This window comes from Aulostomus chinensis, chromosome 6 (genome assembly GCF_037954235.1).
Source record: "Aulostomus chinensis isolate RoL2024-O1b breed Wild chromosome 6, RoL_Achi_v1.0, whole genome shotgun sequence".
Classification (NCBI taxonomy): Eukaryota; Metazoa; Chordata; class Actinopteri; order Syngnathiformes; family Aulostomidae; genus Aulostomus; species Aulostomus chinensis.
Window position 1 is genome coordinate 9,729,375 of NC_141325.1, and position 13,371 is coordinate 9,742,745.

The following is a 13,371-nucleotide window of genomic DNA, read 5'->3' on the forward strand; positions in this document are numbered from 1 at the left end:
TGTCAATTCGATCATGGAAGACATAAACCTGGTATGATAGTAAGGGAAGTCAGGTTCCTCTTCTCCACATCAGTCGTCCACTTTTCCTTACCTCAGTCCCCCACCCCCAACCCCCCGAGTAGTTACTCCTTAGTCTCCTGTCACAGACAGCAGATTTGTGATTCTCTTCTCTTTCACGCCCCTTCATTTTTCTTGAACTCCCTGCACCCCCTTTGACCCCCCCCCTTAAACATTTAGAGTGTGTATGATCGTGTCACAACAAACGTTAGCGCCTGTCCGTCCCCTCCCTCCCCCTGATGTCCCCTCCTTAGATGGCAACCGTGAGCTCCATACGATAGGGCCAGAGCCCATTCCAGAACCCCCAGACACAAAGGAAACGGTCAGTAAATCTATTTTTCCCCCAATAATGTGACCCCCCCCTCCTCTTCTCTCTGCACACTTCCTCACAAACTCCTTTTGTTTTTACCTTACAACGTGTCCACGAAGCCTGAGTGGCACTGAGACACTACAAAACCTGAATCTCACCTCCTGTCAAGTTAGAGAAGTGGATGTGTGGACAATGCAAAATCTAAAACCCCTCCTCACCTGAGCCCCTTCCTCACTATATCCTCACCTCCATATCCATTGCAAACTGAGCTGATCCCCCTGCACCGTTCACCCCGTCCTCTGACCCACCTCCCACTGAGTGTTACCATTCTTGAGACTTGTGGATTAAATTATACTGATGGATGTAGAAACCTAAGATATTGTGTTATTTTAAGTTTCATTTAAAGTATATATTGTGAGTTAAGTTAAAGTTTAAGTTAATGTATGTGCTTTTGGAGTTCTTATTACAGTAAGAAATGCATGATTTTTGATATTGTATATGATGCATTTTGATAAATAAGCTGTAATAGTTCTGTTGTTCATTTGTTCCAGACAAACAAAAATTCACTTGAAAATGAGATTTCAATCTCAATGTGAATTCTTTTGTGACCGAATGACAAGTTAGAGGAGTAAGGCTTTTAAGTATTTCTTTGCAAATAATAGATAAGTATAAGTGTATAAGTATAAAACAAGATATATACAGTATATGTATAAATAAATAAACATATACATATATATATATATATATATATATATATATATATGGTAACGCTAGCACTCTGGAATCTGAAAGCACACAGCATGAAGGCGGTGTGTTTTCTGTGTGTATTCCGGTTATTTGCACTCCCTTTAGAGACCTTGTAGATGTGTGTGTTTGTTCCTGACCTCAGCTCAGAGTGTGCTTCTCTATCTTTCCCACCATTTTTCCCTTCCTCTCTTCCACTTTCCCGCTTCCTGTCACACCCACGTGGCCTCATAATTCTTGAATTTCATTCGCCAAAACTTTTGTTTTCTCACCTGCATTGTTTCAACACACTTTCACTCTCCCTATTCTTCTCACCATCTATTTGTTCGGGCCAAACGGACGACGTCCCTACGGTTGACACCAAACGCGTCCTTGTCTTCCTCGTCTACAAAATATTTACTCTTGGCATCTACTGTTTCCTTCAACGGTCTCTCCATTTCATTACTCCTGGATTTGCACCACCCTCATTTCTCCCTTCATCCAACTTTCCTTGATTTATCTCTCCTGCCACTTCCTCCTCTTCATTTCCTTTATCCTTCTTCTACTCCTTGTATCTTTCTGGTTTGTTCCTGTCTCTTTTCCTCCCTCCTTTATGACCATTTACCATCACCGCTTCCTGTTCTTCATCCTACTCCTTTTCCACGCCCTCCAACCCACCCTCCCACTTTAGGACGATAAGGAGATCGACCTGGAGCACCTACACCGCCGGGTTAACAGCTTGTGCACCGAAGATGAAAGCCCCCACAAGCAATTCTCCACCTCTTCCGTCGATTTAACACCCCTTGACATGGATGCGCTGCCGGCTGCACGCCAGGCACTCGAGCAGATCAGCGATTTCCGCAACACACACATCACCACCACCACTTTCATCCCTGAGCAGATCCAAACCCTCAGCCGCAGCCTGTCCGCCAAAGCCGCTGCTGGATTTTCCGCTGGTTTCGGTAGCAGTGGTGGTGGAGGCCTCCAGGACCACCGGACTGGTGGGGTGGGCCCTTTCAGGCAAAGGGCCCCCAACGGTGGCTTCTTCCGCAGCCCCATTAAGACAATGTCCTCCATCCCCTACCAGCCCACAGGTCCAGGACCTAACTTTGGATATGGCAATGATCCAGACAGGGGCACTTCCATATGAGTTTAGGCTGCAGTTGGCTCTGGAAAGAAGAGGAAGAGGAAGAGGAGTCAATCACGGAGTGATAAAATCATACGGCTAAGCTAAAGAGTCAGAGGATAGACATCTGTGTACATAGGAAACTTTACATTTTCAGTTTCTGCTTGGTTGTTTTCCAGGGGTTTCCATTTTGCGTGTGTGTGTGTGTGTGTGTGTGTGTGTGTGTGTGTGTGTGTGTGTGTGTGTAGAGAAGGAGGTGGAAGTCTGCTTGGGCATTCTTATCCTCCTGGAAACCATGCTGGTGAGGTGCAAAAAGGGAAAGGGGATCAAGAGGGGCCTGAATCTTTGCTTTATTGTTGTTGTTCTTGTGATTGTTTGGGGGATTATTTTTGGGGATATGTGTGAAATAGGATCCTTTTTTTTAATTGTTTCTGTTTAACGACATGGGGACTGCCCCACGTAACGGAGATGTACTCAGACAACCTGACTCCTAACGGTCTAAACCCCCACCGAAACGGGGTTTAGTTTACTCCCGACAACAAGAGACTCTTCTCGTGATGGTGGTGGTGATTCAGCCATGAAACAACTCCAAACGGACTCCAACCAATAAGCAATTACAGGACAGTAATTTTAGGCTGGCATATACAATACATCCCCAGGAATAGGAGCAGTAGCTCCTTGAAGTTTTGAAAAGACGCCATCTCAAAGATGACCGGAAGATTCTGCTTCCTTTTCATGATGTCGGGAGTCCATACGCGGTGTTCTCTTCTCTGGTGTTGTCGATGTGTAATCATCTCCAAGATGGTGTCCACACAGTGGCCTGACTTAAGACTTTACATCTGAACAAACACCTTCCCGGGGCATCGATCTGACAACTGTTGAAATGCCATGAGTGCAACAATACGACACTGTAGAAAAAAAAAAAAAACAGTCCGGTGTGTCGATCTTTAACTTTTTTCTGCCATTATGGTGCATCAGGCCTGAAACTGATTCCACCATCCTTCGATGCACATTTAAGACTCTCGGTCGATCCCACTGCACTGCACCAGTGCCCACAGACCTGTAAGTGATTGTATGTAGAGCTGACCTTTTTTTCTTTTCTCACATGTACTGTACTATCCGCTTTTCAAGTCATGGTGAGATCTTCTAATCAGACTGTGAGAGGGATAGTAACGGTATGATACAGAAAAAAAACAACTTAGAGGAGTAAAAAAAAAAAAAAAACATAAAAGACAAGCTGAAAGATTTCAAAGCTATTGCTTATTCTATGTCTTTTATTGAATTTTTTGTTTTTGAAAAAAAAAATTTTAATGCGTGGAATGTGTTTTGGTCAGGAAGTAAAAAAATAACATTGTTCTGAGCTGTCTAACTGTTTCTCTCAGCAAATGTTGAAAAACTGCTAAAATGAGTGCTGTAGTCTCTGTTTTTTGCATCATTATGTCTTTATTTTCCTTCTTTTTTCCAGTTTTTCCTTATTTTGCTTAATTCCAATGCTGCCATGGCCCGTATGTTTTAAAACTCATTCTGTAAGGGCACGTCATGTTCAGTTCTTATCAGGTTCAAAGCGGTGAAACGAAGTAGATTTCTGTGTCGAGGAGAAGCCATCGCAACAGCATCTTCAGTTACTGGCCTTATATGTCGACTAACACGCTGTACCCCACCCCCACCCCCCAAAAAAAACAACAACTTCCAGTCAAACCCGCAATATCCCAGCATATACTGGAACCATTTAAGAGCAGTGGTAGTGCTTTCAAGGGAATGTCACGAAGAGTTAAACAGCCGTGTGGACGCAATGGCTGCCTTTTATCCAATGAGTTTGAAATATACTACCATTTCATATCTGTAATGTTATAAGGGTACTGTTTATATGACTTGTTTTATAAAGTGCCAATTAATTAAAATGAGACCATTAAGGTGCATTTTGGGGTTTCGAGGAAAGGGGGACGGTACATGAAGAGACATATTTTGTGGATTTAGTTGGCGGGGTGGTAAAAATGGAACCAAACTTTTTTTCTTTTTCTTTTTCTTTTTTTTTTTTCCACTAACACTGTATTAATAATTGATAACGTTAGTTGTTTAGGGAAAGAAAAATAAACATTTTCAGTTTGTTATCTTTAAGAACTAAAACCGCAAAAAATGTCGTGCGTAGAGAATTCAGTCGAGCCACAGTGTTTAAAGCAAGCATTCTTAGGTGTTCTTTTCTTATATTAGGCTACAGTATGGCTATTGAATGACAAATAGGACACAGACATTTTAAAGAGTTTTATTTAGTATAACTGAAAGAGACATTATAAAAATGTATATTTTACCTGTTAATGCTATTTTTGTTTAACAAAATGGAGAGTGTATTATGATGAGCTTTAGTGTTGAGTTTCGCAGTCATGACGTTTGGATTTTTTTTTTTTTTTTTTTTTTATTCTCCCTCGCCCTGGCCATGATCGACATCAACAGACATAAATACAAACTCTTTGCATCTCTCATGTCATCCTTAGCTCATTTTATTATTTGCTGGCTAAATAAACGAAAATTGGGACATTGATTAAAAAGAAAGCATGCACAAACTTGCTCTTGCGCTATCTGTTAACATTTTTAATTTCATACATAGAAACTACAGGATTTACTTGATAATTTTCAAAAAATTTATGATGTACAGTATTTAATATAGGCCTATTTTGTTGTATGTGTTGCATATTATTCAAAACTGAACAAACTGGGGCCTCTGTTACAAGTGGCAAAGCTTTCTGTGTATAATTTGTCTAATAAACAGGTTTTCTACAGTGGGGTGGTGCTTGTCCTTGCTGGTGCGTTCGCAAGCAGACTTATGGGTTTCATTTAAACTGTAAACATTAGGACACAAACGCTCTGCTGCAAACACAACGATGACTTTATAAACTGAGGGTTTTTTTTTTACCTTTTTTTTTAACACCTTCAAATCCCCCGAAACGCTGCTTTAAAAAAAGAAAAAGAAAAGTGTCATTTTAAAGAAAACAACCTCTCAACCTCCAAGCATAATAGGGATGCTTGGTTCGTGGCTCTGCACTTTGAGCTACAGCGTTTCAGGTTCCTAACAAAAGACAGTTTGGTATATTTTTTGCCTCAAAATATGATGCTGACAGCACCAGTTTCCATTCTTGTTGGATGTCACCTGATAAAATAAAAGAAATCAGTCAATAGATCAGTAAGATTTGGCGCAAAGAACTTGTTAGATTTAGTTTGCATGTTGTTGATGGTTACACTCTGTAGTCCCAAAGAGCCACTGGCCTCCTGTCCCTCTTCAGGGAGTTTGGAGTCAGCACAGTGAGGTGGTGCCCTGGAGTCCTCGCAGTGAGAAGTTGAACCAGCAGAGGTCAGCACACACACGACTTCCGTGGAGCGTGAAGTGACTCCAGGACCAATAGGAGACCAATTTTAATGTTCATAATCAGACCAGCAGAGTCAGAGATGTTTTGATACATTCCTCCCACATAACAAATCCAACCTGGTAAACCCACATCTCCTGAACTCAACTCCCAAACACGTAACAAGTTAGTTGTTTCCCAAGCCAAGGTTAACTTTGTATTTTCAACCATCCAGAACCACAGAAGGTTGAGAATCACTCACGGCACAGTAAATGATGCCTCTCGAAGAGATCTTTTAGAAAAATATATCGATTCGCCACAAGGTTTAGCAAATTTATCTTTGACATTTCATGAATTTCAGCTTGTATTTTTTTCAACGTTTTACTTAAATCCCATTTTAAATTATTTTCGATTAGCTGCCTGTATTTATTCTTTGTGCACTTTAACTGGGCTGTTAACATTATTGGATGTTGTTATCAACATATTTGAGCAACACTGAGATGTTGTTTCTCAAATCCATTCAGGGGTAGTGCCCACGCTGTCGAAATGAAGCAGAATTACTGCGTATTGAGGTAAGTACGCTTACCCCCCCCCCCAAAAAAAAATGTACATTTGATTTGTATTTATAACTTTGAATATGAGTTTGGTGTTCCAAACAAGGAGCTTTCTTAATTTCTTTTCTTTCCAACCTCGGAAAAAAGTATTTGATCCATTGAGGTTTTTCTTTTTAACCTGCAGATTATTTACTTTAATTGCACTGGATCCAGAGGTAATCTTTTGGGAAAGACATTTCAACTAAAGTTGTATTTTTTTTATTATTATTTGCCTTTGTTGATTTTTTTTTTAGAATAGATTTTCAATTCAAGCTTGAGCTGATCTTTTTGTGTTTTAACTTCTAAAACACAAAGGCCTGGATACTGCTGTTAACAGCTGGACAGCAACACCCGGGAGACTGACTGCTGTCAAGGTCAGCTGAGCACCGCGGTGCGGTTTGTTTTGTTCACCGGAGGATGGCGCTGTTTAGTCCCTCCGGATGTCCAGTTCTTGCTCTACTCTTCTATCAAAGCTGCAGCAGTTGAGTGTTTGTGACAGTGTGAATAGCTGACATTGAGCCAACTGGCTAACTTGTCTTGACTTTTTCCTGTTACTGTAAAAAGTCAAAAACCTCGATCTTCTTTGCAAACGAGCGTCTCCGTAACTGAGCAAACGTTTATTCTCCCTTTTTCTCTCCTTGCTCCTTAAACCATTATTATTTCGGCTATTTAAAACAATGTGTGCCGGTACAGGCAAGACGTTTTTAGAGGGCACATCATCTTTTATTACACGTTTTCAATTATCAATAAAAAAATGCGGAAATATGAAATAACAAGTCAAATTCAAAATATGTTTTTCATTGATTGTTGCATCTGCAGGTTCTAGTATTTTGCATGTAAAACCTTGGTCTTCTTGTGAGTTTACTTGTAGGTTCTGGCAGGTGTTGAGAGTTGGGCTCTGGCAGAGTCCTCGGTTCTACTTCCACCTCAGTTACAGCACTTGGACGCGTGTGTTTCACCTTCTAAAACACTTGAATTGTGTGTTCTCGATCTCCTGTAGTTCCCTCCGTGCAGCCACTAGCAGCCCCCTGACATCTAAACCTCACCAGCGCGTCATCAAAAACATCAGTTTAGTGGATTTAAGTTGGAAAAAAAAAAGTTGTATGAAATTTCAGGAAGCCCCGTTCCAGCTCCCCTCGCTCCAGTCTCGTGCCCGTCGCGCCGCGGTCTCCCGGGAGACGGGAATGAGAAGCGGCAGCACGCAGACTCCTCTCGCGCATAGGAATGGCAGCACCCCTCCCCTCCCTGGAGGAGCCCCCCAGGCGTGACCAATGGAACATAGAGTCTCCATTGTGGCTGCGACACTTTAATAATCGCCAGCTACAATATCCAACCTGTCGGTAGCTTCAGGAGCCCGGCCTGGCCCGTTGGATGGGGTGGGGGGGTGGGGGTTGGGGGGCTCGTAGGTGGGAAGAGGGGGCGAACGCTCGGCGCCAGACCTCTTGCCTAGAAGACGTCCTCACGATGAATACATGAATAAAAACTAGACCGATGCCTGTTTATCTGTTGGCGTACAGAGGAAACAAAGGCCAGAAGACTTTCTGGAAGACTCAATTATCATCATGACCCGATTTCACTCAGATTGTCACGCTGCTTCAGTTGTTTCGTCCGTAATTTCCTGTTAATTTCAGTGCGAGGTGTGGACGGGGTTTCAACAGGTGCCCCCCTCCCCCGAGTTGCATACATCGGGCTACTGCAATCAACACGTAGCGGAGCTAAAGCGAGCCGGGCAACGACGGAGGCGGTAGTCCGTGCGTCGCTCACTGTAACTTGCAGTCATTTACAAGGTCAGGAGCGCAGGTTTGCGTCCCGGCTGCGTCTGCAGGTGGTTTGATCCGCAGGATTCACACAATCACTCACATGGTCACTGCTGATGTCCCTCTCGCGCGCGCGCGTGCGTGCGTGCGTGCGTGCGTGTGTGTGTGTGTGTGTGTGTGTGTGTGTGTGTGTGTGTGTGTGTGTGTCCGCGCGCGTACTTTCCCCCTCTCCAGTCAGAACTGTGAGCCACAAACAGCTCGTGTCTGTAGGGGAGCAGCGAGGAGCGCGAGACCCCTGCTCATGTTTCCGTTCCCTGTGAAGCCCCTTTTACCGGCAGGGCGTTCCGAGAGTTGGATCAAAAGGTTTTTAGAGCCCCTACAATAGAAAATGGAAACTGGAGATGATCTTGGAAAGAATGAATTGACAATGAGCGCGCGAGCCCCGGGAGCCGCTTTCTTTTTTTTTTTTGTCTTCTTTTTTTTTTAGCAACTTTTTTTTTCTCAGCCTGACTTTTAATCCAGTTTTATTCTCTGCTCCGGGACTGTTCCTAAACTACTGTCCTCTTGACTTAATTATCAATGTTATGATATTATTATTGTACTTGATCTCAAGAGTCACTTTGGAGAAATGAAATAAATGTTTTATTCAATTAAAAAAAAGTTATATGATACTTTTTCCCCTTTTGCAAAAAATGTAACAAAAATTACAACATTTTGATAACATGACATTAAGCGCGAGTCTGGTGTGTGTGATGGACTTGTGGTCAGGCTGTTGAACTTTGCAGTCCAATGTTCTGCTTGGGAACTTTGAATGGCTCGGTTGCAGGGAGAACGTCTACAACTGCGAGCCGTCACTTCCTTCGTTCCGTCCTTCCTTCCTCTTCCTCCTGTTTCATCCCGGATTTGTAAGCCGGACACACGCACAGGTACAGTAGCTATTTAGTCCAATCTGCACCTGTCACGCGCTGCTCACGCTCCTCACATCAAACCATCCCCATGCACGTGCGTCCTATGGGAGGTTCCGCTTACCTCCCCTCGCGTTAAGCACTCTTTACATCCTCATGTTATCATAAACAGTCCGGCTTCGGGGGGGCCATAATCACCTCTCTCGGGGTTTTACCGCGTCTTCTCATTGGACAACCACACGCGACCTGCGCGAGGAGGGGGGCACCCAGACGCGTGCCGCTTTTTAAACGGACGCCGCGCCTTGAGACACCAGAGAAGGAGTCCCGCACGCGACAGTGATATTCACCCGGTGTGAAAGCCGAGCAGTGCGTGCGTCCGAGAGCCTTCACCTGTTAGAGCGGTTCAAACTTTTGGGGTTTCCTGGGAAACATGAACGCGCTGAGTGTGAGAGACTGGAGCAAAGGCGTTCGGGTGGCGAGCGTCTTTGACTCCCGGCAGCTGAGCTCCTGCAGGGTGGTGGAGGAGAGGGAAGGGGAGCAGCCGCTCGAGGGGTCCAGCTACGAGGCTGGAGTGACGCTCGTGGACAGCGGCAGTGACCCACGCGCCTGGCTGGCTCCGGTGCAGCCTCCTGGCACCTGCGCGGCACACGACACTTCCCTCGACTACCCGCGGCATTCGCCCTGCCCCAGCACCGGCTCCTACCACGGTGAGAAGCCCTCTGCTCCGTTTCAGACAACTTCAGACTTTCTTATGATTTCTTTTAACCCTTAAACTTGGAGGAAGAATCTCCTGATACACTGGCGGACTGTGCCTATGTGTATGACAGGCTGTCTCATACATCCATGTCAGCTCAATAAACTTCTCTCTTTATGTTTCCAGACAGCGGCTCCCCCGGGTCCGCGGGCCACCCAAGCCCCCCCAGCTACAGAAAAACCGCCAAGAATCTCCCTTCTTCTTCGCTCAAAGTCAGGGAGCTATGCCGTCTAAAGGGCACCGTCCCGGGCCCCGAGGAGGAGACATCCGCCAGACAGAGAGCTCCGTCCAGCAAACCCATCAACGGGGTCCAGAAGCAGAGGCGCGTGGCCGCTAACGCGCGTGAGAGGAGGCGGATGCACGGTCTGAACCACGCGTTCGACGAGCTGCGCAGCGTCATCCCGGCGTTCGACAACGACAAGAAGCTCTCAAAGTATGAAACTCTACAGATGGCGCAGATTTACATCAATGCCCTGGCTGAGCTGCTCCAAGGCCCGGTCTCCTCCAGCAGCAGCAGCGACTCCTCCTCCAACAACAACTCGCCAAAGTGTGACATTCCTCTCTCACCTGCGGCCGGTGAGTCCTCCCCGTCGCCTCCGGAAGGCAGCTCACCCGCGCGCATCAGCGGGATGACCTTCCGCTCCTCATTTGACGAGGCGTCGTTTTCCACCATGGTTGAAGAAGCGATGTGTTCGCCGTGTCCTTCATCGTCCACGAGGCCAAGTTCCCTCGCAGCCATCACGGGAGGAAGGAAAGAGTCTCCCCGGAGTGATGGAGAGTTTTCCCCGCACTCACACTTCAGTGACTCGGATGAAATCGTGATGGAGCTCCACTCCAGCGAGGAAGACGACCTTACAGAACTGAAGCTCGCCAGCCACAAGCACCAGGCAGTTTCTTATTAAGAAAACAAAACAAAACAAAAAAAAAATCAAATTTATAAAGACTCGTAAAGTTTCAGCCTCCATCAACAGATCGTTAGTTGAAAAGTGTCAACCACCCGCAGCCTGTGAGAAAAGACGAGAAACAACTACAAAAAGCCTGATTGTTTTGGTTTTTAATCATCAATTCCGCTTTATCTACTTTTTTTTTTTGTCTTATGTGACCCAGGCCTAATTCGGTTCTGCCAATAGAAATATTTTCAGCCTACAACTCGTCCGGTCTCCATAGAGACGTGGTTGGGAGACCCCCTCTGCCATGTCGCGCGCAGCACTGCCATGTGTATCTCCCACATCACTCCGACCAAAAAGTTGTCTTCCGCGAAATCATGTCTGTATTTGTCGTTGTAAAATAATAATAATAATAATAATAATAATAATAATTAAAAAAAACATTTTTTAGATAGATATACGTTTTTAAAATGTTTCGTGTGTTTTCATTTTGTTTTTGTTTTGTATAATGTAGGCATAATTTGTATTGCAACTTCAAAAGTTCATGATATGCACTTTAAAAGATATATACAGCCTACGAGCCAGAGGCTTGACAAATGCGATTTTTGTTTGTTTGTTTTTTGTTTTCAAACCATAAAGGAATAATGTTTTGCTTTGTTTGTTATAGTGTAGTACTGCCAATTCCACACCAATAGCCTATTTAATGTAGCCATCATTGCTGCCTTCTTTTATATTTTCTTTTTGTGTTGTTCTGTTTTTTTTGTTGTTGGTTTTTTTGTATCTTGAGATAAACGTGTGTCTTTTGCTTTCACTGGATGGGATTAATTGACATGTATTTATTGTTGATGCGTTTGGTTTTTGTTTTTGTTTTTTGTTTTTTTTGCCTTGTTTTATATATATTAACAAATCCATAGCTGACTTTGCTGGATAAAGCTCTGATTTTGCCATTTATTGTTGCTGATTTGATTTTGAAAATAAAAGGAAAACGAATGAACGTTAACGTTTCCTTGTCAGCCATTTTCATATGTTGTTTATCTTAAATTTAATTGCTTTAAATGAATAAGTTATCGACAACGTTTCATCCCTCCAAATTGAGTCATTTCTTTCCTTCTAATAGAATAATAATTACATTGCAATAATAAATACTACAAGGACAACCACCACTAATAATAATAATAATAATGAGAATAATAAATGATATTGAACATTGTAATAACCACAAAAACGAGTAAATGGTAAACCGAAGCTCATCATACATTGAGAGATAGGAAGTGTTTTCAATCATAAGCACGTACGTCACCTTGGAGAAGAAGACAACAGGCCTTCAGGTGACAGTAAACGAATCATTTGTGACGCAAACAAACGTGTCATCCTCCACGTGAGAGAGTGATTAGTGACCCGAGCCCGTCAAACCGCGTCACTTTCAACAACTCCTCTGATAAATCTACAATAAACAAAAGTCCGCGTCAAACTTATCCAAAACGCGCTCGCTCGCCATATGCTGCGTGTGCACGCCCCCCCCCCCCCCCCCCCCCCCCCCGGCCCGGTAACGGTGTGATTGAGCGCCCGTGAGCTGCAGCTTCTCCTACGAGTTTGATGAAGAAAACGCTGCATAAATTTATCCTCCGAGGTTCCCCTTACAACAACTCTTTTTTTTTTTTTTTTTTTGCCCCTGAACTGTTGCCATGTCTTCCATTTGGTGAATGCCGTGGTCGTGGGGAGGGAGTGCGCATTAATTTCAGGCTATTGTTGGCACGCTCGTGGGCTGAGGTGTTGGATGGCCTCAATGAAGCACGCGCTGTCAGCTGGTGAGCGCTCGCGGTCCCCTTCGTGTCCCCGAGGACCTGACTCGAGAGGGAACACACGTTCTAAACCAAAGAAAGACACACACACACGTCGGTACAAAACTCTCTCTCTCTCTCTCTCTCTCTCTCTCTCTCTCTCTCTCTCTCTCTCTCTCTCTCTGTCTCTCATCTCAAACAAACACGTGCACGTGGACGCACCGGGCTGGTCCACTTGCTGCGTGATTCCGACGTTAACCGCCCCCCCCCCCTTTTTTTCCACTGCCTTACAACTCATGTAGGTGTCAGAGTTTCAAAAGCCAAGCGGACAAAGGAGCGAGTTTTTAAAAAAGCAAAATACTATGAAATTATTAATGAAACTACCTGCTGGCTACCTGTCACTGCTCGCCCCTCCTCCTGCTCCTGCTGGCCGGGACCAATCCCGCTCCGTGGCCCCTGTGTTGGCCTCCGGAGGGCAGGGCATAGGATGCAACGAGGAGGTTGACTTGCATTATTAAGAGGATTTTTACAGGTATTAGAGCTGGATCTGGATATGACAGCTAGCGATCCACTACGAGTTCGTAGCCCGGTGAACTCGGATCAGGTTTCCGTGATACTGATAAACTTTAACGTCTGCAGGGAAATAAAAGAGGAAATTACAGCACAGCAGATTAAAGAGTTTCAGCGTGAGGAGCCAACACTTATGAGCTCTGAAACGAAAAGAAAGTTAAAAATAATCGAATAAAAGGACTTTTGGTACTCGTCTGACATTATTTAATTTTTTTCCCGAACTTTCCGTTGTGCTTAGTTTTTTTTTTTTTTAAACCATCGAATTTGGGCAACAACCACATGCGTCCAAACAATTTCCAAATATGTGTATCTTCATCTAGTGCCGTTTGGAGACAGTGACGTCAGCAGAGTTGATACATTGCATAATGCACTTTGAGAGGTAAATTATAATCTCATAACTATCCAGAAAGTATTGATTCTATGCTTGTGTTCTTTTAAGCCCATAATCTGATAAAAAAAAAATTACATTTGTTTTTGAAAGAAGTTGGTAATACAGAAGTGTGTGTGAGTGTGTGTGTGTGGGGGGGGGGGGGGCTTAAACAGGTGGGGCTCTGAGCAGGTTGAGGTTTC

The 13,371-nt window shown here is 44.2% G+C and overlaps 2 protein-coding genes across 3 annotated transcripts in view; both read left to right on the top strand.

The window, feature by feature from the left end:
* grid2 (glutamate receptor, ionotropic, delta 2) overlaps nucleotides 1-4,978 on the top strand; it is a 506,248-nt gene extending 501,270 nt beyond the window's left edge. For both annotated transcript variants that reach the window (XM_086206352.1, XM_086206353.1), the window contains one exon: nucleotides 1,782-4,978. In XM_086206352.1, coding sequence (XP_086062478.1) covers nucleotides 1,782-2,240 — 459 coding nt within the window. In that variant the 3' untranslated portion in view covers nucleotides 2,241-4,978. The remainder of the gene's footprint in view (nucleotides 1-1,781) is intronic.
* A 4,215-nt stretch (nucleotides 4,979-9,193) lies between these two features.
* On the top strand, nucleotides 9,194-10,616 carry atoh1a (atonal bHLH transcription factor 1a). Its single transcript, XM_086205323.1, has 2 exons — nucleotides 9,194-9,516; nucleotides 9,690-10,616. Exons 1-2 carry the CDS (start codon nucleotides 9,240-9,242, stop codon nucleotides 10,463-10,465), a joined length of 1,053 nt encoding a protein of 350 aa, XP_086061449.1. The 5' UTR covers nucleotides 9,194-9,239; the 3' UTR covers nucleotides 10,466-10,616.
* The last annotated feature ends 2,755 nt before the right edge of the window (nucleotides 10,617-13,371 follow it).